The following is a 26,998-nucleotide window of genomic DNA, read 5'->3' as shown; positions in this document are numbered from 1 at the left end:
GGATCCTAAGACTTTGGGCCGTCCTCCACTGCTTTCCCAAGCCAAAAGCAGGGAGATGGATGGGGAGTGGCTCTCGCAGGATTAGAACTGGTGCTCATATTGGAACCTGGCATGTGCAAGGTGAGGACTTTAGCCATTAGGCTACCATGCCCTGCCCCAAAGCTTCTATTTTTTTTTTTTCAAAGATTTGTATACTTTTATTACAAAGTCAGATCTAGAAATAAGCCCTCACATTTACATTTAAGGTCAACTGAGTTAGTCAAAGATAACAAAGTATTTAGTGGGGAAAAGGGTATCTTTACAACAAGCCATGCCAGGACAGATGCAAACCCACAGATGATTTTTAGACCCTTTCCTCCCATATACAAAAGGTAACCCCAACACGAAATACACCTACATGCAAGGCTAGAACTGTTACATTCAATTCTTAAAAAAAAAAAATTGAGTCAGATAGAGACACACACAGAGATTCTCCCCTCCATTGATTCACTTACCTAAATGCTTGAAACAAGGGGTCTGGGTAGGCTGAAGTCACGAGTCTAGAACTCCATTTAGCTTTTCCACATGGCAGCACTTTGGCCATCCTCCACTGCTTTCCCAGGTGCATTAGCAAGGAGCTGGATGCCAACTGGTGTGCATATGGGATGTTGGCATTGCAAGCAGATGAACCTCTATGCTACAACACCTGCTCCAGGGAAACACACATTGAAACCCTAAGTTCTAGTTCACATCTACTACAATGGCTATTATTTCAAATAAATAAATAAACAGACAAGTTTGTTGGCCAGGATGTGGAGAAATCTAGATTTTTGCAAACTGCTGAGTGAAACAGTGAAGAATACAGTCATGTAGGAAAAGCTGGGCAACTTCTTAAAAACGCTAAAATTGAACTTACCATATGGTCCCGCAATCTACCCCTAGGAATCAACCAGTGCCATCAAGAACATGAATGTTCATAGCAGCATTTTTTCTCAAGAGTCTAATTAGAAATGATCTAGACATCAACTGGTGAATGGGGATGTGACACGTGGTATACCTACACAGTGGAAAATAATCCAGAAAATGAAAGGGAGAAACTAGACACGGGTGGACCTTCAAAACATTATTCTAATGTAGACACCAATTATCACCTATTATTTATACAAAATGTCTAGGATGGGAACACTTACAGACAGAAAAATGATGGCTGCTTGAGGAGTGAGGTGCAAAGCAAACTAATTGCAAAGAGGATTTTTAGCAAGATGAGAATATTTTAAAAAAGGAATAATAGTAATGCTGAACAACTTTACTACACATCATTGTACAGTGACAGTGGCTGAACGATGCAAAATAGAATACTAGGGGTAAATGACTAGGCACCCTTAGTATGTGGATAAACATGGCTGTCCTGAAGTTCTTCCACAAAAGCAGTTGTTGAGTTTCTTTCATGCCAAATGCCGGGTACTAATGATAGACTCTCGGGGAGCACCTAGCAGTAACGCAGACAAGCATGGGCCCCTAGCATGGCAGGTCGCAGTCGGGAGTCATCACTGCTTAAGGGAGGCTGGCTGCCAAGTGTGACCATCAACAGAAGCTTTCCAAGCTGTGATACGGAGCTTATGTGATTTATTTATTCATTATTTTAACTGTTAATTATTTTAAAATGAACCTTACTGAGGTGGAGGGATGGGGACTGCAGACCCATGTGGGCCTCTGGTAGGAACAGAGAGGGCCAGGGAGGGAAGCAAGGGTGAAAAGAAATGTGTCTATGGTAGCAGGGAGGGAGGAGAGTCTAATTTTTTATCATAAGCTGCAAAAATAGACAAAAAGAAATCAATGGGTGGGGGCTTAAAGAGAAAAACACATGAACCACAAGAAATGCACTGGGGTCAGGAGACCTGGAATAATTCCAATGAGAACTGTCCAATTCTCTTATAAATTTCTTGCCTACCTAACAGCATATTGTGAGGAGCAATAAAAACAGGTAGGGCCGGACTCTGGGGTGAAGAGGAAAGGATTCTGCTGCAGCTCAGGAGAGAAATGGAGTTCAAAGAACAAGAGGGAAGGGAGAAACAGCAGACAGGAGGAAACAAATGGATCAAGCAGGTGAGTTTAGTTCCCCAGTCCATGCACCCACCAGGGGGCTCCTTGGTTATCAGCGGGGTGCAGGTTACACTGCAGGGGCCCTTCCTTATGTATAAGCATGGGATCTTTCCCTAATGCTGCACAGGCCAGAGAGGTTTCCACCTTTGTAACCCTGTTTCTCCAGCATCCATGGTAGTACTGAACAGCAGCAGTCCTCACACACTGGGCATGGAAAGTGGACAGGTTGGCTGTGTCATGGGTCAGACTCCACAGCTTTTAGGGGAGCTGGACTTGAGTGTGAATATCTTGATTAATGGAGGAATCAGCTGGTTACTTGGCCTACAGCAGATTCTGTAGGCTAAAATGAGCTATATGCTACCTGCTCTGTGGGGATTATGAGGATTCAACAGACAGAGTGTTTCTGTGTGAAACAAGTGCTGGTAGGATATGTGTGGGAGTGACAGGGCTTCCAAACATGTAAAAATAAAGCTGCTATCCAGGAGTATAACCATCAATGGATGAAACTGACCACAAGCTGACTTTTGGAAAAAGATGTGATGGAAGTGTTTCCCAACAGCTACAACCCGCAGTAACCAGGATGTAATCTTAGGAAGGCAGATCTGGAACATGTCTATATTTGAGGAAATGGAAACTAAAGACAGGAATTCACTTCTCACACATTGATGAGCATACAAACCACCCGAGAACCTGGCCCACACGAGTGCTAAGCTGGGAAATCCATCCCTGGGGAAGGAATAAAGAATGAATCTGTGGCTTAAAAACTTTCCTAAGACTTTCATGTATACCAAAGTTAAAGCACTTCTGGTCTAAAGCATTAAAGAGGTGCCAAGGTGATGGGCCAGTCAGTCAACAAAGCAGAAACATTTGCTGGGAAGCTGTGAAAGCATTACAGCAGAAGATGAGGGGAAATCTGAGGGCACTGGATGTCCAGGCAGGAGCAACTGTGAGGGAGCAGGATGCCAGTCAAGTCTCTGTATATTTTTCATTAGAATTCTTACAAAATATATATATATTTTAAAGATTTTGTTGGACAGTTGGCTTTCCCCTTACTATACTTTTTTTTTAAAAAAGATTTTATTTTTCTCACAAAGTCAGATATACAGAGAGCAGGACAGAAGGAAGATCTTCCATCTGATGATTCACTCCCCAAGTGACCACAACAACCAGTGCTGCGCTGATCCGAAGCCAGGAGCCAGGGACTTCTTACAGGTCTCCCACATGGGTCCTCAATTGCTTTCCCAGGCCACAAGCAGGGAGCTGGATGGGAAACAGGGCTGCCAGGGTTATAACTGGCGCCCATAAGGCAATCCCAGCGCTTTAAAGATGGATTTTAGTCGCTGGGCCACCACGTCAGGCCCTACATCATCATTTTTTAAATAATCCTTACAGAAGTGAGGGGATGGGGACTGCAGACCCATGTGGGTCTCTGGTAGGGATGAGGAGGGTGAGGAAGGGGAGGAGGAGGGAGGGAGATGTGTCTGTGGCAGGGGTTAACGGGACTGTCCTTTATTTCAACAGGAATATTTCTACTCTGTGCAATATATTATTCACTGAACCATAAGAAAAATATCACTTTCAATATTAAAAAAATCAATGAAGACAAGAGCTGTTAGGAGTGTTCTTTTATTTCTCTTTGGTTTAACACAAAAAAACATGCCTTCTATAAATAAGATTTTCTGGGAAATACCAAATTGGAGTATGTGCGGAGAGAATTCCTACCTAGTCATATTTCATGTGGCCAAGTCAACAGGCTGGTCTTCAGTTGCTATCGTACTGCAGATCGCAGACAGATTCAGGGGAGGTTTCAGATCTGATTCAAGAAGAATTGCTCAAAGGACAATGACTAACATGGTCCTCTGCTCAGAGCTAAACTAGCCCCCCAAGACCTATGGAGGAAAATGTCTGTCTTGCCTCCTGAGTGGATCTTTCCCACCATATCCATGGGTGATGCTTCTCTTTTCAGGGTGCACCTGGGAAGATTTCAACACCAAGGAGCCATACCAGCCATTAGCTGTCAAACTGAGGAGCCTCCTGGGGAGCATGTGAAAACACTGGTGTTCACTCAAGCACTGGTTCCATCTTTTATGGAAGCGCTGACCTCACGGGCAGCAGTGTAACTTCAACACTAGAGGACTGAAACAGGTCAGGAAGGCCACTACGAAGCAGCAGACCATGAGGAATGGTCTATGATCTCTACTGGCAGAATGTGGTGGGCATACTTTGGAGCTAGCAGGGCCCACTCAAGAATTTACTGACACTGTCACGATTCAGGTTCCCCAGCACTGCATACTCATAAAAGGAAAGGGTTCTAACGGACACATGAGCACTGATAACACTCCTAAGGAAACAGAACCCTAACCTTCTTCCAAGCTTACCTCTCTAGGAAAGCCAGGAGGAAGGGAGGGAACATTGGAGCTTCATTGTGAGCCCAGGTAAAACAAAAACAAAACGACATCAGGTATCAGATTGTTGAGTCTTTTAAAATTAAAAAAAAAAAAACAAAAAAAAACAAAAAAAGAACCCCACATTCTTTTCAAGTGCTTATAGCAGAGGCCCAGCTCCTAAACTGCAGGAGGTCCTGCCCTCTGAATACATGGCGATTGTGCATACACATACACACACACACACACACACACACACACACATTCATCTCATTGTCCTAGGGGCACGGGAACATTCCACATTGTGCTGTTCTGAACAGGCTTCCAGGCTACCCCAGGCAGGCAGCAAAGGACAAGAAACCAACTGGGTAGACTGGAACCCTAAGACCCAGTCTTGGGTTAAAGGAATCGTATCCTTTTAGTCTCTACTGGAAGATTTTAGAAGACCAGATTTTGGCAGCAGCAGTTGAAGGACAGCCCCACTGCCCAGTGCACTGGTCATAGAAAGTGTCCTCCTCTTTGGGTCCTGCTGTGCTACATTGAGGTCCCATCCAGGAAGGACTAGGAAGGAGCATGGAGTCTCTTCAAGAGGTCATGTGTCAAGATTACAGGAAGAAATATAAAATCTTTGCAGCAGCAAGAGATTCTTTCCACTTTCAGTTCTTCATGTTATACAACTAACTCAGCGTGATTGTAAGTTTCCTCCTTGCTGGTCGGTCTGCCAAGGGCTGGAGGGATGCCAGACCCCTGGAATTGGCGAGTGGATGGAGGAGCAGTGGAATGGCAGAGCAGACAAGGTTACCAGACCGTGTCAGCCTAAGGTTGGTAGAAGGAGCAAGCCCCTGATTAGGTTGTGGAGAAGATGGGCAGGTGAGAATCTAGCCAATCCTGCTGTTTCCTGCTGGTCAACAAAGGGGAAGGAATGTAGGTGGGAGTGCAGAATCCAAATGAGTGCTGTGGTGGCAGTGGGAGGAAATCACAGGGGCATCTGGAGCCATGTAAGGCTTCCAACTGGAAGAGTGGTAGTAACACAGCCAACTTACTAAGTCTACGGTTAAAAAAGTCCTCTGATGGTGGGTATGGAAACAAACCCCAAGAGCACCTTGCTACAGGACTGGTCAAGAATGCACTGATTCCAGACACGCTGGAGCTCAGAGGGAACCCCAAGTGCTACGTGAAGCCTCAGGACCCTGGGATCCGAATGTGGGAGTGGACACTGCCCTTTTCACGTCTGACAGTTCTCCACTGAAACATGGATTTGTTCTTAGTGTCTTTTATGCTTTTTCCCTTCCTGCAAAAACAAACAAACAAAAAAACAAACAAAAAAAGCATTTCCTTGGGAAAAAAGTATTTTTCTTTCCAGTTTCTTTCAAAAGTCTCTTTGTTTAAATTTCCTTCAGTTTCTTTCAAGTATCTGTTTTTTCCCCTCTTTCAGTTCCTCCTGGACAAGATGAAAAAGACCTCACTGAAATTCAAAAGTTAAACATGGGAAAAACTTCTGTTTTTCCTGCTGACCCAATGATGGCAAGACAATCCTTTGTGTGCGAGGATGGAAGAAGCAGTGTGCTGCCACACCATGGCTGAACTATCATGGGCAGGAATGACGCCGGGAGTGTGTGCTTCTGCTCCCAGTGGTAGCCTAGTTTCCAACAGGCTTGGCCCCTGCAGTCTCTCCACGGTGACCTGGTCACAGCACAGCTGCAGATCAGGTAGGTGAAGAGGAGCAGCAGAAGACCTCTGTTCAGGGACGGCCCACACGGCCATGGCTGGTGGCAGCTATAGTTGGATGCAGCTTGAGCACATGGAAACCAGCAAAGCAGGTCCGTGGTACCAGCTGCTGACCCGGCTTCTGCTCTGTGCTGTGCCTCTTGATGACCTAGGACTGAAGGTCTCAAGAGCAGCACAGTGAGGGAGGACTTAAGCACCTGGAAAAACTGTATCCCCGGCAAGCTCACATTTTCACCCCCTCTTTGGGTCACTACCTCTCTTTGAGAGGGACTGTCCCTGGAAGGAAGCGCGTTATATTTGTACCAGATCCCTATCCCACCACATCCTACCCTCTGCCTTAGATGGTCAGGAGAGGAATGCAGCCCACACCAACCCCTCCCTCGTGGCAAGCCATGGGGGCCATAAACGTCCAGCGGTCTGTCTCTGGGTCGTACATCTCCACCGAACTTAGGTTTGACTGTCCATCATAGCCCCCCACAGCGTAGAGGCGCCCACAGCTGGCCACAAGGGACACTCTACTCCGGCGTGTGTGCATGGGTACAATCAGGCTCCACTGGTCTGCCATCGAGCTGTACACCTCGGCGATGCTGAGGAAGCCAGAACCATCGTAGCCCCCACAGACAAACATCTTACTTCCAAGGGAGGCAGCTCCGTGCCGGCAGCGCTTGTTGAGCATGCTAGCCGCTGGGTGCCACGTGGCTGTGTGATGGTTGTAGTGCTCCACCTGCAGCGAGGAGACAGGCACAGGTACAGGGTGGTCAGAGCCAAAGTTGTCTAGGAAGTGGCCTTCCAGGGCACAGCTCGGCACGTGATGTCACATTCCAGTGGGAGGCTGGGCATGAGGAGCTCTGCCAGCAGATGCTCCGGCTCCTCAACTGTGTGTCAGCTCTTGGGTATATAGGGATGTGAAACACCCAATCTGCCTCCTTCTGCATCCAAGGAAACCAAGGACTTGCTGAAGGAAGCAGCAACAGAGCTGGCTCCTCTTTAGTCTGCCCAGAGAGCTATCAATGGGATCACCACTACGGCTGCTCAGCATTTTCATAGCTTCCCACTGATTGTTTGGAACACAATTATCTACATAGTCACACTTGGTATATAAAGGAGCTTAATGTGGGTGGGAATTTCACCAGGGCTGATGCAGCTTTTGACAAATAGTTAATCAAGGGAGTGGTGGTAGGCAGGTAGAGCTGACTATACTGGACATCTTTGTAGACACTGGCTCCCATTTTCTAAAAGTTAAGAATATTTTTTTTTAAAGATTTATTTGTTTTTATTGGAAACTCAGATACACAGAGAGGAGGCGTGACAGAGAGGAAGATCTTCCATCTACTGACTCACTCCCCAAGCGGCCGCAATGGCCAGAGCTGAACCAATCCGGAGCTAGGAGCTAGGAGCTTCTTCCAAGTTTCCCACGCGGGTGCAGGGTCCCAAGGCTTTGGGCCATCTGCAACTGCTTTCCCAGGCCACAAGCAGGGAACTGGATAGGAAGTGGGGCCGCTGGGATTAGAACCAGTGTCCATATGGCATATGCTAGGTGAGGACTTCAGCCACTAGGCTACCACACCAGGCCCCATAAGTTAAGAATCTTAGAGGATGAGCCAGAGAGCTTGAAATCTCATAAATTATGCAGCGTCTGTCAGTGGCAAGGTTGACTTTTTTTTGTTGTTCAAGCAAACAGCCTTGAAATAAGTATTAGGAAGTGGGCATTTAGTCTAGGAGTTAAGATGCCTGTGTTAGCTAAGGAGTGCCTGGGTCTGATTCTCCTCACTCAAGGCTTTGGACTCCACTAACTGGATCCCTGACATCATATGGGAGACCTAGTTTGCATATTTGGCTTGTGGCTCCAGTTTTGGCCCAGCCATTGCCATGCCATGGTGAGCACCTGTAAAGTGAAACAGTGGATGGGAGATCTCTCTCTCCTTCTCTATCTTTAAAATAATTCTTTTTTTTTAAAGATTTATTTTTATTATGTTTTTATTGGAAAGGCGGATATACAGAGAGGAGGAGAGACAGAGAAGAAGATCTTCTGTCCAATGATTCACTCCCCAAGTGAGCGCAACAGCCGATACTATGCCGATCTGAAGCCAGGAGACTCTTCCAGGTCTCCCGCGCGGGTGCAGGGTCCCAAAGCCTTGGGCCGTCCTCGACTGCTTTCCCGGGCCACATGCAGGGAGCTGGAAGGGAAGCGGGGCTGCCGGGATAGAATCGGCGCCCATATGGGATCCCGGGAGTGCAGGCGAGGACCTTAACCACTTGCGCCACCACGCCGGGCCCTAAAATAATTCTTAACATGGAAGGAGTAGGAGCCCTTAGTCCAAGAGGAGCCCAGACTCACACTGTTGAAGATCTGCAAACCATCGTGGCCGCCTGACACATAGATCCTGCCCTCAAAGACTGTAACACCTGCAGCACTGCGATTTGAGCTCATCGGGGTCACCACTGTCCACCTTGAGGAAAGAGTCAAAATAAAGAGGAGGCATGAGAGCTGGTGTTCCTGGTCTCCTAAGACAACTTAGGAGGGTTTGGGTAGACTGGATACCCTCCCCACCTTTGCCGCTGCTCTCATCCAAGCTTCAGACACACAGCCTGTCTTCTTCACTCATTTCAATGGCCACTCAAACCCAGCACATTTCAAACCAAGACTTTTTCACAGACCTTCTCCTTCCCTGTCCACTCCCCGATCTTGCTATGGGGAGCCATCTGCTATCTAGTTAATACATTTAATAAAATTCAGCTTTTTCAGGGGTGTCTCATCCTTCACCCTTAACATTCTTGGGGTTCCCCAAATTCTCACTGGTTTGCATCCTGGTCACTGTTATGTTCCCCTACTTATCCTATTGCCATAGCTGTGGTGTCTTACCAGGACCACAGCAACAGCCTTCTTACTAGTGGCCTGGCTTCCAGAGCATTTCCCATCCAATCCCATGTAGCCAGGACTATTCCTCCAGTGGCCATAACACTTCCTCCCAGTGGTTCCATACTGTCTCCTCTAAGTCAGACTCCCAAGTTCCTCAACGTGTTTCTTAGTCCTTAGTCCTCACTACTTTCCAGAGTCACACCACGGCACACTGTGTGCTCCTGCCCATGGACTAACTGCCATTCTTGGTCACAGTGAGCATTTTCTCACTTAAGCCTCTTGCCATGACTGGCTCCCAGCACATGAAGAACCTCCCCCAATGTCTATTCACGATGAGTCTCACCTTAGAAGACAGCCCTGTCACTCACTCTGTCATCTCAACCACAATGACCACTTACAGAATGACCCAAGCTGCCAGGGCAGGTAGATCACAATGCACTCACTGTGATATACTGTTACTTTAAGGATCTCACACCCAGCTTGCTGCCTGATACTTAGGTAACTTGGGAAGTGACAGAAAACTGGCTCAAAAGTATCCCAGTAAGTTCATCCAACTCATTTGCTTCTGTTTTGTTATACAATATGACAGTGTTCAAATACTGAAATGAAAAACTTAGGTTAATTTTGTCAGTGGTTCCCAAAGACTATTTCAGAAAATAGCCTCACAAGATGTTGTTCGGTGTTACATAAAATACAAGGTTAAACAGGGTTCTTCACTGCAGGAGTTTTCAGAGCCTTCAGAATGTTAACAGGGTTAACTCTGAGGGTATAGGAATCAACATCTCTTCCGTGCTCATCCCACCATTTAATGTTTTGCTTTTTTTCTGAATCATATCCTACCCACCTTGGAACATGTCGCTTGTCTACTTGCTATTCTCTCTTGCTTGCATGTCCATAAAAATGGGCTGAGTTATTAAGAGGTACAGACTGTCAAATAAATACTTTCCAAGCATTTGCACAGATAATTTGCTTAGAAATTATATAAGCATTCATTTAATCAAAGACTTATTAAATACCTATCACTTACAAAACATTAAGGGGCAAAACCTAGTTAAGAATCTGCACACAAAATTGCAGCCCCAAGTCTTTGAACCTTGTTGTTCATTAAGTTCCAGATGCCCCGGGGAGCCGGGACCCTTACTTATCCGTCTCAGGTGAGTAGGTCTCCACGGAGTTGAGGGAGGAGTTGCCATCGTAGCCCCCACACACGTAGATCTGTCCATCCAGCACGACTGTCCCCATGGCACTGAAACAGACAGAACTGTCACTCCAGATGGGCCTCAACTTTCCAGGCACTGCCTCTCATTTCCACTGAGAAGTTAACCTGACTGCCAATGCCTCTTTCTGGAACAGGCACTTATCTAAGGTGGTAAAGTTCATGCTCCCCAACCCATCTGTCCCCACTCACTACCTCCCATCTTGACTTTTCCCAGTCCATGAGCTGTCTAAAATTGTCCCTTCCAAACTGCCATGATGATCTAATATACCTCTATGGCCCAGGTCAAATTCTTCTCCTTTCCCTCCCTAAAGCTATGCAAGAGTTCCCAAACAAGAATTAATGTTCTCCCGACTCCATATTCCCACAGCAGCTTCTTCCTTCAATAGAGTATTGGTTGCAATCAGTCATCATCCATCAGATTCCCGTCACTAGGCATACTATCTCAGGCACTGTGGCAGTGTGTAGAGTGCTAAACAAGCCCAGCTCCTGCCCCTAAGATGCTTATCTTCTGCCTCCATTGAACACTGGTACTCTGCCTGCTACCTCTCAACAGGACAAAGGGTCTTCATGCGACCTTGACAGTAATTAGCGCAGTGCCTTATATATTCCCTCAATATACAGTCACTGTGTTACATTTGATTTGTCCCACTGAAAGTGATAGATGTGCTTTCACTGCAAGTCCAGTCCTGTCTGATCTCTAACTTGACTTCATGGAGTGATGCTTCCTCAGTTCACACTTACTATGTATGGCAGGTGCTCTAAATTTGCTATTTGCTTAAAAAATTGTAACAGGAACCTAATAAGATTATATGCTTCATTCTGTTCTACATTGACATGTTTTTAATAAATACTTCAAGAATAATAATTTCCCAAGACTGATAATAGAAATTAGTCATTTTCTGTTCATACACAATTGTTTTTTCTTTTTCTACTCCATATATTAGCTACCACTGTTTACTAGTTTTAACCCTCTCCACACATTGCGAGGAAGGTCAGGTCACCATCATCAGTGCACAAATGAGCAGCTGTGGTACAGGAGGCTGAGCGCTCTTCTCCATGCTGCCCAGGGAAACACCTGCCTTTGATGTAAATGAGATAAGCTCCACTCTCCTGCTAAGCTCCCTGAGTAGTAAAGACCCAAGAGGTCTGGTGAAATCATATAGTCTGTTCTAAAAAAGCCTCAACAGAAATCAAACACCAACAATGATGGACTGTTTTCAAACATGATGTTGAAGATTGTAACAGGTGCTTCCAAAGTGTCTAAGATCAAACATCAGGGCTGATGTGGTGGTACTGCTACTTAAACCATCAGTAGCAACACCAGTATCCCATATGAGCACTGGTTTGAGTCCTGGCTGTTCTACCTCTGACTCAGCTCTCTGGTAATGTGCCTGGGAAAAGCAGTGGAAGATAATCGGACTGTCTGGGCCCCGGCCACCCATGTGGGAGGTACAGATGGGGTTCTAGGCTCCCACCTTTGGGCTGGGCCAGCCTCAGCTGTTGCGTCCATTTGGAGAATGAACCAGCAGATGAAAGATCCATGATCATCTCCTGTAACTCTTCCTTTCAAATTAATAAATTTTAAAGGACAGAAGGAGAGAGTGGAAAAGAGAGAAAGAGAGATACAAAACAACAACTTAGTGGTAAAGGCAAGTGTGCAGAAATAAGAGAAAGTGTTGATCAGTGTGGACTGGAATAGCCCAGAGCAAGGAAAGTTCCATGGATGTAGCCTGGAAGACTGGAGGTGATGGGAAGGACAAAGGAGCCTGTCACTGGCAGGATGGAGAAGAGTGTGGGATGTCAAAAAAGCAGCAATTGAGAACATTTTAAGGTAACCTGTAATTTAAAAGGGACGGGATGGAATTGGGCCCATGGTACTAATAACAGGGACACTGACCACAGTGAGGAAAGGAATGCTCAGGGGACTTTCCTCCAGACAACACTGTAAACCCAGTGACATCAAAGCAAGGAGAGGCCCAGGGCAAACACAAGGAAGGGCGACCAATGGCTGTTGGAGTGGAAAAGCCACTAAGACTGGGGATCCAGAACAATGAGTCACAGACTGCAAAGGTCTGGGTGGTGAGGCAGGAGAGAATTGTGAGAGCATTCCCGGGGGGAGCAGATCCATGTGATCATTGGTTTCCTGCAAGACAAACCTACTCTGACTCTTTATGAGTCTGGTTAACTGGTACACAAGCAGATTCTTCCTGGCTCATGGTCACATGCAAACACTGCAGTATGGAAGATGTGCAACATGGCCACAAAACTTTAACGTGACAAAGGACTTCTATGTTAACTCTTCTTTCTCACATGTGTCATCATTTGATTTTTTCTTCTTCCCAGCCACATGTTCTTACAAGCAGAAACTCCTAAGCAGGGCTAGGTGAAGGAATCTGGAAGGCAAATACTTTCTAAATTTTTAAATTAAAAAAAATTAGCTTATTTTTGTAAAGTTAGAGTTACAGAGAGAGAAAGAGTGCGATTCCACCCACTGGTTCACTCCCAAGACAGTCACAAAGGTCAAGGTTGACCAGGTCAAAGTCAAGAGCCAGAAGCTCCATCCAGGTCTCTCAGATGGGCACCAGGGCCCAAACACTTGGGCCGTACTCCATGGCTTTTCCCTGGCCACTAGCAAGAAGCTGCCTTGGAAATGGAACAGCTGGGAAACAAACCAGTGCCCAGATGAGATGCTGGCAACAACACATAGCATCTTTATCCACTATGCCACAAAACTAGTCCTGGAAAGCAAATACTTTGAACACATAATTACAGCAGAAACATCCTTAAAGAACAACCATGGTGGTAGCCAGTGAGTGGCCTCATCAGGGACTAAGGAATAGACATTTGCCTAATTACGTGGCTTGAGAAGGATCTGCCCTCCCACAGTCCAAGTATGGGAACCCTGGGCCACACATCTACCTGTCACCTCTGCACTGAGAAGCCTGAATGTGCTCACTACTGAGGTGTCCTCTAACCAAGTGGTAGAGAAAATGAGTGGCTGGAAGTGTTCAGCGACATATCAACTTGGTCCCCCTTGTGCATGTCCTGAAGGAAAGGAAACTGCTTTAATTCGTGTACACCAGGGAAGTGGAAGCACATATGTGGCAAGAGTCCTGGGGGGAAAGAAAAGATAAAGAACACCTTGCATTTCCTTTCATCACTAATCAAGTTAAATCCTCCTTATTCTTCAAGTTTCAACTTTAACTCCACCTCTTCCCTGAAATCTTCCAGCTGTTCCAGTCCAATTTCTCTCCCTCCTTGAATCTTCCATAAAACACATTTTCCAGTCCTTATCTGGCACTTAAATAACAATACAACTTCCACATGTTCACGGCTCATCTCCCCAAGTTGCTCAAAGGACAAGGCAGATACTTTACTGTTGGGAAGATGGGGGCTTGTTCCCAGGAGGTCCCAGCAGTGGCTGGCCTGGCTGCAGAACATTCCCAAGCCAGGGCTTGTGTTTTACTTTATCAAGTGGCCCTGCTCGTCTAGCATGGCACTCCCCGTGCTCAGTGTGTATGCTCAGGCTGTACGTGGCTTCCAAAATACCTTCTCTTGCTATTCATGCTCCCCACTCTGGTCCATGTGTCCGTCTCTGGGTTGTAGGCCTCCACAGTGCTCAGCCGAAGTTGGCCGTCATATCCCCCGATGGCATAGAGAAGCCCATTCACCACAGCCACGCCCACACGGCTGCGCGCTGTGGTCATGGGATGGCATTTCTCCCAGCGGTTGGCGACAGGGTCAAACACTTCCACCACATTCAGGGAATCACCTGCATAAAAATTTGCTACTCAAAATTAAAACAGATGAGACCACTTGTTTAGATCACAACTATTAGGCAACAACTATACGGAACGTTGACTGGATTGCGTATTAGCTCTTCCTGTAGAACTACACAGGGCACAATGGCCCATGAAGAAACTTCAGTCCCAGTAACTTTTAAAATTTATTTTAAACATTATTATTATATGACACAGTTCCATAGGCCCTGGGATTTCCCTTACACCTTCCCTAAATCCCTCCCCCAATAACTTTCAATCTGATTCTTTGAGGAAAATATTAATCAGCAAATTACTTTTCAGAGAAGGTAGTTTTCACTTACAATCAGGTTTGCTACCTATATAAAGCCAAAGACATGGGCAGAGAGGAAAGAATATGGGTTCCAATGTTGTCTTGTGTCCTTACCCTCAGTTTCACACATGAAACAACGTTAATGGCACAATTATCATGATTAAGTGATATAATAGGTAAAGCACCCAGCATAGGTCTAGCACATAATTAGTGTTCAATAAATAGTAATCATAAACAGCAAGGTGGAAAAAAAAGCCCTCTTTTTCACGGCATTTTTGTGACATCAAATTAAATGATTTCCCTTTCTGTCAGGTGCTACATTGCGGCACTCGTGCTTGCCACACTCCAGTACTTCCTCAGTTTAGGACTTACCTTTCCCAGGTCACTCTTTAGTTCAAAATAAAACTGCCCAGGACCCTCAAGAAGACAGGAGACCCATTGTAACTTCCCTGAGAATCTGACTGTATAATACAAGGTCTGCCAGTAACGGAGGGGTTGTAAAGTATATGTGCACTTCATGGAGAATAGGGGCGAAGAGTAAAATCCATTATGAGGTGGCAGGCGCTGCACTTCTTTTTCTCGGAGACAGTCTCCTAGTGGGCTCCATGAGTCACAAGAGCAAAGGAGAAACTGTGTAGTAGCTGGATGAGTCTCTGACTATGCCCTATCCATGACTCAGCTGGTAAGCATTACTGCCATTGCCAATGTGATATTAAGGGAACAGGGTTGCTTTAGAAATGAGGACACTTGAGTTCTACTCCTAGTTCTATCAAAAACAACCTGTGAGAACAGCAAGAGCTCTCCAGGACTCCATGTCCTCATCTGTGAGGTCAGGGACAAGGCTTCAAGGACCTCTTGTGAAATGGGAAGAATACAGGATAAGCTCTAACTGCACAGCAATTACATCAAATCAAGAGGGGGAGAGAAGGTGAGATTATGGAGAGAATCCAGAGGGCTGGGTTAAGTTAATGTCTGATGTTTCCTCATCCCTGGAGTCTGACATGGGGCTCTGCAAAGGGGAGTTGCAAGATACCTGCTGAGTTGAGGCCCCCCACAGCATAGATGAGCCCAGCAATGGAGGTGCAGCAGCGAGGCCGAGTTCTGAAGGCTGGCAGGTGGGGCCGGCGCTCTGGCATGAGGTGATAGTCCTTGGCTTCATCTACCAGGTCCCTGGGATAAGGTACAAGATGCTAGGTCAGGAGGTATCTTCTCCACCTGGGCCACATTTATATTTCTGAGCCTGGCTCCCCCATTCCTACTCCCTCCGCAAAAAGGGAAAATATGAGTGAGGAAACCTTCTGGAAATGTCTGGTCTCAAAAACCCAAATAAACAGCTGACATTGTGGTGTAGCAACTTAAGCCACTGCCAGCAACACTGGATCCTATTTCATAGTATCAGTTTGAGTTCTGGCTGCTCCACTTAGGACTCAACACCCTGCTAAAGGACCACCTGGAAAAGTAGGTACTTGGGTCCTTGCTACCCATGTGGGAGACCTGGATACAGTTCCTGTCTTTGGCCTGGCCCAGCCCGAGCCACTGCGACCATTTGGCCATTTGGGAAGTGAACTAATAAGTGGGAGTTCTCTGTTTCTCCCTATTTCTCTGTCACTGGCCATTTCAAATAAAATAAATAAATAAAAACTTAAAAAAAAAAAAAAAAGGAAAGAATAAAAGAACTCAAGCAAGATCCAGGGAAACCACTCAGCTAGAGATGTTCAAAACTGAAGGAGCAAAACTGAGCCCTCCTTTAGTGCATGTAATCACTATGAGCAACTTTTTTTTTTCTACATGGGTGCAGGGGTCCAAGGACTTGGGGGTCATCTTTTGCCACTCTCTCAGGTACATCAGCAGGGGGCTAGATAGAAAATGGAGAAGCCAACTTGAACAGGTGCTCATATGGGATGTTGATTCCACAGGTGGAAGCTTAACTTGCTAGTCAACAGAGCCAGCCCTAGTGAGTATCTTCCATTAGGTATAAGAACAAGTGGGTGGTAGCTAGCACAGCTGTGCCTCAGGAGGTTCAACAAGTAGCCTGCGTCCTGTTACCACTCGGACCTGGCTCCCCTTTTCCACCCTAGGACTGCACTATGGCTCCCATCCTGCAATGAATCCTCTCCATCTGGCATTATGGCAGTCACAACTGACAGCTCCTGATGGATCTCCCTGCCTCCAGCCTGCCCCTACACTACAATCCAGGCTGTTTTTCTAGGAACCACTGCTAGCTTCCTGTTAACAACACAACAGTTTACACTCCTCAGCAGCACACTTGAGATTGCTGTCCCAGGCCTCCAGTTACCACTGCCCCTTCCTCACACACACCTTCATACTGCCTGAATCGAGCCACCAGCTTCCTCCCAAATCAGCGAATTCAGGGGTGAGAAAATGGTTCTGCTATGTCTATTATACAGAGGTACACAAGTTAAACTTCATTGGCTAGAAAGCAGTCCTCCTCTCAATCATCACCATAGAGGCAGTAATTGCACTAATTCATATTTACTGAACAGCATGAAGGTCCCCAGAGTCCTATTTGCACAACCAAGTCAGCTACTGGGATAGGGTCAGGACAGGTGGTACAGTTGCTTGCACATTCATTAAAAAAAAAAAAAAAAAAAACCTTAGGGGACTGGTGCTATGGTTCAGCATGTAAGACACCACCTGCAAAGCCAACATCCGATATGGATGGTGCTTTGAGTTGCAGGTGCTCCATTTACAATTCACCTCCTTGATAGTGCCCCTGAGAAAGCCGCAGAGGTGGCCCAAGTCCTTGGCTCCCTGCACCCACGCAGAGATTTGGAAGAAGCTCTGGGCTCTGGCCTTAGATTAGCCTTGCTCCAACCATTGTGGCCGTTTGGGAAGTTCACCAGTGGATAAAAGATACCTCTGACTCTTTCTTTCTCCCCCCACTCCTTCCTAACTGCTTTTCAAATAACTAAACCTTTTTTTAAGGATGTGTTTATTTTTATTTTTATTGTAAAGGCAGATATACAGACATAAATACAGAAAGATCTTCTGTCTGCTGATTCACTCCCCAAGCAGCCATAATGGCTAGAGCTAAGCTAATCTGAAGCCAGGAGCTTCTGGGTCCCCCACAGGGCTGCAGAGTCCCAAGGCTTTAGGCCATCCTTTATTGCTTTCCCAGGCCACAAGCAGGGAACTGCAAGGGAAGTAGAACAGCTGGGACATGAACCAGTACCCACACGTGATTCTGACACATGCAGAAGATTTAGTCACTAGGTTATTGTGCTAGGCCCACAAATAACTAAATCTTAAAAGAAACAAACAAAAAACCCCAAACAAACAAACACCCCACAACACAGTAGATGAAGATGCTGGAAAATCATCAAAAGCAAGCTCTTTTGCCTTGTCACTTCCCAACAGCACTTCTCTTCCCGGTTCCAGACAGGGCAGACCAATGCATGTGCCATGATGATCACTCCCCATTCTTCCTCCCTTAAGCTGAGGCAGGTGGGCAAGTCCTCTTCTCCGTTCAGACCCTCAGCAGTCACTCACCTGCATTTGTGGCAGCAACGCACCAGGTCATCTTGCTGCACTCGATCTGACAGGAATTGTGGCCGACAGAGAGGCAGGCGAATGCTAGACAGCAACTCAGGCAGGTAGGCTCCTCTTTGCTCCCGGTCATATCTGACCCAGGCCAGTGCAGCTTCAAAGACCTGCATAATAGAGCACAAGCTCTGACAACTTCCCTCACAGAGGATGATTCCAACCTGCACCCCCAATCTCAATCCCTCTATTCTCTATACCAAGGTAACCCCTTGGGTTCATCAATCTGCTCCCCAGTTGATTTCATCGCTTTCTCGCCACTTCCATTGCTACTTCTGGGTGGCCCAGTCTTTATTTATTCATTTATTGTCATGTATACTTGCAAAGATCTTTAACTTTGTATACTGTTAATGAATTTTTATGGGTGGCCCAGTCTTACAGCAATGTAAACCAGATGACTATAATAGCTTTTCTGGATTTCATTATTATCTTTTTTTTTTCTTCTGAAAAAAGATTTATTTATTTTTATCACAAACTCAGATATACAGAGAAGAGAGACAGAGGAAGATCTTCCATCCGATGACTCACTCCCCAAGTGACCACAACGGCCAGAGCTGTGCCGATCTGAAGTCAGGACCCAGGAGCTCTTCCAGCTCTCCCACATGGATGCAGGATCCCAAGGCCATGCGTCATCCTCAACTGCCTTCCCAGGCCATAAGCAGGGAGCTGGATGGGAAGTGGAGCTGCTGGGATTAGAACCGGCGCCCATATTGGATCTCGGTGCGTTCAAGGCAAGGACTTTAGCCGTTAGACCACTGCCACACTAACATAACTTCAAATGTAACTCCAAAATAACACTTGCTCTCTAGCACAACTGATACCACATGTGTGCTCCACCAAATATACAACCCCCAAGACCCTATGCTCTTTTTCCATTCCAGAACTTCATTCTAGCAACTATTTTCCCATGTGTCCTACATTATCAATTCTTCCTTCTCTTCTGGAAAATTCCCATTGGCAGTAAAATATGCTGCCATCTCTCTCTCATTTAAAAACACACACTCTCATGGGAGTTTTATAGCTTAACACTATGGTCCAACAGGTTAAGCTGCTGCTTGCAACACCAGCATCCCATGCCAGAGTACCAGTTCAAGTACCAATTGCTGTGCTTCTGATACAGCTCCCTGTTAATCTGCCTGGGCATGGAAGAGGATGGTCCAAGTGTTTAGACCTCTGCAACCCACTGTTAGGAGACCTGGATGGAGTTCTGGGCTCCGGGCTTCTGCCACAACCCAGACTGCTGTCAAGGTCACTTGTGGAGTGAGCCAACAAACGCAAGCTCTGTTGTGCATCAGTGTTCGTGTTTCCTTCTGTCACTCTTTCAAATAACTGTCCCAATGTTCTATTCTCTTGGGAAAGATTCTTGTAAAATGTTATCTATCCTTGCCATTTCCACTTCATAGTAGCATTATTTTTTAAAGTAAATATTAAAAATAACCCAGAAATTCCAGAATAAGGGAAGTAACTGTGAGAAAATCAACAGAATACATTTAGGCACTAAAATATTTACGTTTTCATCAAAAACATACATAGAAGAACAAACCCATGCTCAGAGACCAACCACTCTGCCCTACATACTTGCTCCTCTGATTTTACATTCAGCTCATCCCGAGACAACAGCTCCAGCACGTCTTCCAAGGGCAGGGCCAGGAATTCTTCTGACATGGACACCTCCACAAAGTGCTGGTGGATGAAGCTGTTGGCCGCATCGTAGAGCACAGTGCACATCATCGTCTCAGCAAACTGGCGTACACCCAGGCAGTTTTTGGGGTGAAGCCTTTTGGCATTGAACAAAAAAAAAAAAAAGGAAAAACAAATTGGAGGGAAAAGGGTACAAGAAGAAAAAGGGAAAGCACAAGGGCTGTCAGTCTGGGATAATGAAGAGAAATAAAGACACAAAGATCTTCTATTCTGCCTAAATATTCACAGTGGCCAGGGCTGGGCCAAGTCAGAAGTCAAGAGGCAGAAGTTCAGTCCAGATCTCTCGTGTGAATGGCAGGAACCCAACCACTGGAGCTATTTCTTGCTTCCCAAGGATACACAACAGCAGGAATGTGGAATTGGGAATAAACTTGGGACTTGTATCTAAGTGTTCCGATAAGGGAAATGAGCATTTTTTTTAAAGACTTATTTATTTTTTATTGGAAAGACAGATTTACACAGATGAGAGACACAGAGAAAGATCTTTCATTCACCTGCTGTTACTCTCCAAGTGGCCGCAATGACCCTCTTAGAGCTGAGCCGATCCAAAGCCAGGGGTTTCTTGGGTCCTTCAATGTGGTACAGGGTCCCCAGGCTTTGAACCATTTGACTGCTTTCCCAGGCCACAAATAGGGAAGTGGAGCACTTGGAACACATACCAGAACCCATATGGGATCCTGGTACTTGCAAGGGGAGGTTCAGCCAATTGAGCCATTGCTTCAGGCCTAGAGATGTAAGCATCTTAACCACTAGGCCAAACACCCACCACAAGCTTACTTAAATTTATCAGAATATTTTTTTTCCCCATTGTGTAATGAGTTAAGCCACCACCTGCAGTGTCACTTTCCCATATGGATGGGAAGCAACTATTCCCACTGGTGTTCCATTTTCTACCCAGCTCCCAGCAAATGGCATGGGACAGCAGTGGGGAACGATCAAGTTCTTGGGTCCCTGCATCCACACGTGAAAACCAGAAGAAGCTTTCCAGATACCTGGATCAGCTCAGACCATTATGGCCATTTAGTGAGTGAACCAGCAGATGGAAGATTTCTCTCTCTCTCTCTGATTTCTCTTTGTAACTCTGCATTTCAAATACATAAATCACTTTCTAAGTACTTTTAGTTGACATTACTTGTTGACCAAGCCTGGATCCAGTGCTGACAGTCTTGACTTCAAAAGCCCCTAGGTGGAGCTGTTGTCCTTTGGTTAATTAAGGCTTGAAGATGGACGACCGATTAAATCTTCATCAGAAAGCTCAGTCTATGTCACAAATAAGCAGCAAAGACAGTGTGGGCCCCACAATTCCCACATGCATGCTTCCAGCCTCCTAGGAGGCTTCACGGGGTCTGGAGCCACACTTGACCTCAACGCAATATTTACTTTTTTGGGCACAGGCTAATACCATGGACGGAAATGGCCCTGCATTTTAGGTATCATTTATGCAGTTGTCGACTGGCTGCCACAATGCAGTGCTCAGGGATGCTCATGGGCACCGTGTAGGCAGGAGATCAATAGTGGACAACAAGCAGGGTCCATAGCGCTGCTAAGCAAACAGGATTGGTGGAACAGGAATGGTAGAAGGGTGGATTGGGTCTAAAAAACAATGAGGTTCAGAATGGTAGATCTGAGTCAGGAAGGGTTGCTGGTGGTAAATGAAGGTTCACTGGGGGGCTGGGTTGGGAAAGCACTGCACACCCAGAGGTGTTACCCCAGTTTCTCCCTTACTGTGCCTGGTCCAGTACTGTCCCTTACACCCAAGCCTCTGGCAGTTAAATGGCATTCATCCTTTAACTAAGGGACTCAAACAAGTGCCCACATGAGAGATACCAATGCTGCAGGCAGAGAAGATTAACTTATTATGCCACCACACCGGTCCTTCTAACTCTCCTTTTAAATAAGTAAAATAAAACCTCAAAAAAGGGGGGGCGCCCCCGACATGATAGCCTTGTGGCTAAAGTCCTCACCTTGAATGCACCAAGCTCCCATAGGGGTGCCAGTTCTAATTCTAGCGGTCCCACTTCCCATCCAGCTCCCCTGTTTGTGGCCTGGGAAAGCAGCTGAGGATGGCCCAAAGCCTTGGGAACCTGCAACCATGTGGGAGACCCAGAGGAAGTATCTGACTCCTGGTCTCAGATCAGTTCAGCTCTGGCCATTACAGCCGCTTGGGGAGTGAACCAGAGGACAGATCTTTTTGTGTTTCCTTTTTTTCCTGTGTCTCAATATATCCGAATTTCCAATAAAAATAAATAAATCTCAAAAAAAAAAAAAAAAAGCAAGAACTCCCAGAAGTTAAATTTGGTTGAATTCTGAAAAATTTTAGGTATAAAAAGCTGACTTGGCAATCACTGGCAGTGAAGATGTGGGTAGACAGAGACACTAAGGTGGACTACAGCAGCCAGTGGATTGGGGAGAGATTTCATCGTCACTGTAGTGGTGGGAACACCAACAATTCAGGCCTGCTGAACTACTGAAACCTCTTGAGAAATTCATGGTGCTGTAAATTCCTATTTTTCTTCCTGTTGTTGATTTTGTATTGTGGCTTTTCATTTAAGAGGGATGTGCAGAAACTGTAATGGAGACTATCATGCCCAGATGTGAGGATACAGTGCAGTGTGCATCTCTACTCCCAGATCAAAGATGGACTCCCGATGAAACTATTAGCTGTATCTTAACAATAGGAGGCTGCACTCTCTGCCACTGTCCAATCCCGCAATGATGAACATGTGACTGTTTATGAAGAGCTATGTTATAGTAATAATATAGGAGAATTTGGTGAGGAGAAGGGGACTTGGGGAGGGAAGTAGAGAAATCCCAAGGCCTATGGAACTGTATCATAAAACGATGATAGTAATTTAAAAAGAAGTTAAATTTAAAAAAAAAAAAAAGCTGGCTCAGAAATTCCAGGAGAGGGGAAGTATCTAAACAAATTTGGAAATGGCTATGGAACAGAGAACACTGAATCACTCACCTAAATGAGTGGCTGGTGAGGTTGAACAGAATGGATCAGAGAATGTATATATACCAAATCAAGGCAGAAAACAGGCAGGACTAAGTAAATCTTCTATGTTCTGCAAAGATTCATCCCAAAGAAACAGATGTTGCTTGACAATGATTCACTATAGTCATCACTGCAGAACAACCTTTCTAGCTCACCCTCTTTATAAAATCCTCTGTACAGGGACCAGTGCAGTGGTATAGCAGGTTAATCCTGTACCCTATGGGACTGGCATCCCATGTGGGCACCAGTTCATGTCCTGGCTGCTAAACTTCTGATCCAGCTCTCTGCTTATGGTCTGGGAAAGCAGCAGAGGATGGCCCAAGTACTTGGGCCCCTGTACCCACATGGGAGACCCAGAAGACACTCCTGGCTCCCAGCTTTAGATCAGCTCAGCCCTGGCCATTATGGCTATTTAGGGAATGAACCAGTTGATGGAAGATCTTTCTCTCTGTCTTCTCTCTGTAGTATCTGTCTTTCAAATAAAAATAGATATTTAAAAAAAAAAAAAAGTCCTCTGTTCACCAAGAACTTAGCAAACTGGCAGGGGATTCTAGAAATGAGATGACCATTCTGCCCTCTATAGGCCAGGCTGTCCCATCACCTCACCGTTCTCGGAGGAATGTGCAGCAGGCGTCTTTGATGCTTTGCAGCTGTAAGAAGCTCGCACCCATTAGCAATGATTGCACATTTTGCTGGTCAATAGCGAGGTTGCCGTTGTAAGCAAAGTTGATCAGAGCCTCCAAGGCACTAGAGGGAAGAGGGGAAGCCGTTAGAAGCTCTTCAGAGACAAGTCCTTGTGCCCAGCAAATTCAAGCCCTAACTGAACTGACATGACTACACACAGAACACACATGCCACACTAGAATATCCAGTTAGCCTTGGAGAACTGGTCTCAACAGACTCAGTTTAACACCACAGCCAAAGTATTATACTTTGGAGTTACCGTCACTGGCCAAATAATTTTATTACAGAAAATTCTGAAACAGAGAAAGCCATTACCCACAGACTCACTACTGAAAAAGTCAACAGTGGTCATTTCTCTAGGTTCACTTTCAGTTTCTGTCCACAAGCATGCATAAATTACATGGAAATAACCATAAAACACGTATCAAGCCCTTTGCCATGTTACTTTATTATCTTCCTGTTTTGAGGAGTAGAGAATCTTTTTCCTGCCAAAGGCCAAGTGGATATTTATAACATAATTTGTGGGCCATACAAAAATACCAGCTTAAAAATTAGCCTGCTATAGATTTATTGAACTTTAAGTCCCTCCTGCAGTTGCCTTGGCAAGACCAGGCCAAATGACTTTGCATGCCAGGCCTCCTCTGCTTGCTAAGTGGCTGATATGTAATATTTCAACTTACAAATATGTTATAATTTATTTCCTTTATTGGCGGGCATAATAGCTATTATCATCTTATTACCACTATGATGGTTTTGAATCATTACTATTTGGGGTAAATTTCTTGAATGAGATGTCCAACTTTTCTTTTGGCTTCCAATTCACATGGAAGATGAAGCCCTAAGCCACCTACAGAGTTGTCTGTGGCCCAGCCCTGCTCCATCTCTCTGGGCTCATCAATGTGGATTCCTCTCTTTCCTGCTTGGTTGGCTCTGTATTAAGACTGCTGATTCCTTCGCTTTGATACGCTAACACCTGCTGCCCACAGAGGCCAACTCTGACATTCCGAAACAGTACCAATCTCTACCATAACTCACTGATCTTTATTTTCTTCACATCACTTTCACTTCCAGTCACAGCAGGTGTCTGTTTCTTGGCAGATCCCCAAGAGAAAGCACCATGAGAAAATGTGATCTAATTTTTTCTTCTCACTATTAGACCTCAGTGCCTAGAACTATGAAAACCACAGTTGTTCACTTGCTGTTCAATGAAGCCTCTAGCTAGAGTTCACAGAATAATAATTCTGAAGGGTCCTTCGGAGCTCGGAGCAGCACACAGCCACCCTTGGAGATCCAATCCTTGTCTTTTCTCAGAGGCAGCTGACCTGCTTTCATCCTGGCAATGGGGAGGTGGGGGGACATATTGCTTTTGGTCATCCAGAGGATATCATGGAGTCACCTATCTCCTTTCCCTAGCTTTTACCATTAGGTCATTAAGCAATAATAAAGCAAGGTTCCTGACTAACCCTGGCTTGAAGCCCTTGGGCTTAAATTTTCATATCCATTAATTAATTACAACATTGCTACATTTTAGACCCTTCACTGTCTGACACACATGTGGCTATCTAGAATGAAATTTAAATTCATTAAAATAAAATTTTTTAAAATCAAGTTTTTCAGTCTCACTAGTCACATCTCAAGTGCCCCAAAGCCTTCTAAGGCTAACAAGTACCACTACAGACAAACAGTGTATAAATAGAACACTTACTGTTCTGGACTGCTGAGAATAGAAGTGAATGTAGACACATATTTGAAGAACCACTCTGCAGGCTATAATGCCTGACTTAGAAAAGCACCCAGACTATACCACCACCTTGTACCTAGAGCATCTTGGCTTGTAGGTCTCATAAAAAGTATTGTTCTGTACTTTTTCTTTTAAAGCATCCAATCTGCCTTCATTTTAACCCTATCTATGGCCACTGACTGTGGGTCCAACCTATTGACAAATCCCCCACCACGTGGATGGAGTTGCTGTGTTATTATACAACACATCCTGCTGCAGGCCCTCAGCACCTGCAGAAATTGCACCTGAAACCAACCTATGAAAACAAAGGGTAAGATTCAGTACCTGGGGTCCATGCCTTGCATCACAATCTCATCCTGCTTGCACTCCATCATGTCATTTGTAAACATTGCATGGAAATATGGAATTGAGGCTGCTAAGACGATCCGGTGAGCACTGAATTTATGGTCCCCAATCTGTGGGCACAATAAAATACAAAGATAGATGCTGAGTAATGCAAATATAAAAACCCAACCTGGACTTTGCAGCTCAACCTTCTGCCCTCTATCCCTCTATGACAGTACTGAAGGTATTAGAGGGCCTAACAGCGAAGCTTACCACAGAGATCCTAAAGACCAATACGCTCAATTACAGCAAAAAAATGAAAATACACTTTGGTGAGGTATAAAATATTGAAAAACCAAAGCCTGAATGCCTCATGTGGTAGTTTCTAATTATACTCTCTCTCAACTCCTCCATCAACCTGGGTACTTAGTTCCTTTAACACTTTATCCCAACCCCAATATTAAGAAAGCAGATGGAAAAGACAAACTAAGAATGTTGAAGCTCCCAACAGTGTAATATGTTCAAGAAAAACCAACACACAGTGATAGGAAGAGACAAAGAGAAACTAAATCAGACTTCTGCTGGGGGCTTGTGTGTGTAAACAGAGCTGGAGTTACAGGCTTCAATGCTAGAGGTCCCTGGGCAACAAGCATGTTCTGATAGCAAAGATCCCAGAGTTCCTCTAGGCAAAATGACTCTATAGCAACTAGCAGCAACTAGCAGTACGGCAGTGGACTGGCCAGAGCTCTGGATGGCCTTTAGGAACAGAAACCCAATCTTGGTCTAATTTGCATAAAATTCTTCTCAGGGCAGGGACCATGACACAGCGGGTTAAGCCATACCAGAGGGCCTGGCATCAAGGCCCTCTTCCACTCCTGATCCAGCTTCCTGACAACGTGCACACTGGGCAGCAGCAGATGATGGTTCAAGAGCTTGGATCCCTGCGACCTATGTGGGATTCAGGTGGAGTTCCTGCTTCCTGGTTCTGGCTTTGCCAACACCTGGCTGTTGTAGGCATTTAGGTAATTAATCAACAGTTGAAAATTTCCTTTCTGCTGCTTTGCTTTTCAAATTAAATAAAATCTCTTAAAAAAAAAAAAACCTTACAATCACATTTCAATTAAAAAAAAAAGATTACCAATCTATGCCTTAGGAATTCTGTAAAGCATTTCCACCTTTCTGTTAAAAAGCCTTGCCATTTATAGCTTCAATCTTTGCAAACATTCCACTAAAGAACTTCCCATTCTCCAGGAGCAAACTGGTCTGTCACCCTGTTTTCAAGTTCCACATTAGTAGAATGCCTGAACATCTCACTGCCTAGTGCTCGTCAGCTGTGTCACATCCAGTTAGAGATTACAGATCAGGTGAGGCCATTAAGTCCTTTTTCACCAAGCTTCAGGGTTGCAGGTAGTAACCAGTCCTTCAAGGACACATGCAGACTCCAAATGGCAGAGGCATGTTAGTTTTTCCTACAATTCAGCTGTTGCTTTACTATCAGTGTGGGGAATCATTATATGGTTGCATGTTTGGAGCAGAAGGGGGTGCTGATAATTCCTTTTAAATCATGGTCATAAACATACATATCTCTTCAAGAATTGTTCAGTATGGCTTATAAAACAGATCAGCGGTGTGTTTCCCTAAATTC

The 26,998-nt window shown here is 45.3% G+C and overlaps 1 protein-coding gene across 2 annotated transcripts in view; it reads right to left on the bottom strand.

Annotated features, from left to right (window-relative positions):
* Window positions 1-3,694: 3,694 nt before the first annotated feature.
* Window positions 3,695-26,998, bottom strand: part of KLHL18 (kelch like family member 18) — a 47,486-nt gene continuing 24,182 nt past the window's right edge. The window contains exons 2-10 of one of the 2 annotated variants that reach the window (XM_040994370.1): window positions 25,354-25,484; window positions 23,211-23,351; window positions 19,484-19,682; window positions 17,855-18,015; window positions 15,378-15,514; window positions 13,823-14,060; window positions 10,196-10,300; window positions 8,533-8,644; window positions 3,695-6,918 (exon numbers count right to left, since the gene is read on the bottom strand). In XM_040994370.1, the coding sequence (XP_040850304.1) occupies window positions 6,532-6,918; window positions 8,533-8,644; window positions 10,196-10,300; window positions 13,823-14,060; window positions 15,378-15,514; window positions 17,855-18,015; window positions 19,484-19,682; window positions 23,211-23,351; window positions 25,354-25,484 (1,611 nt within the window). In that variant the 3' untranslated portion in view covers window positions 3,695-6,531. The remainder of the gene's footprint in view (window positions 6,919-8,532; window positions 8,645-10,195; window positions 10,301-13,822; window positions 14,061-15,377; window positions 15,515-17,854; window positions 18,016-19,483; window positions 19,683-23,210; window positions 23,352-25,353; window positions 25,485-26,998) is intronic. The other variant, XM_040994371.1, reaches the window with a different exon arrangement.

The sequence above is a fragment of the Ochotona curzoniae genome, unplaced genomic scaffold, assembly GCF_017591425.1.
Source record: "Ochotona curzoniae isolate NIBS_2020 unplaced genomic scaffold, NIBS_Ocur_1.0 contig_908, whole genome shotgun sequence".
Lineage (NCBI taxonomy): Eukaryota > Metazoa > Chordata > Mammalia > Lagomorpha > Ochotonidae > Ochotona > Ochotona curzoniae.
The sequence above is the reverse complement of the archived record's forward strand: the minus strand, read 5'-3'. Positions and strand labels throughout refer to the sequence as shown.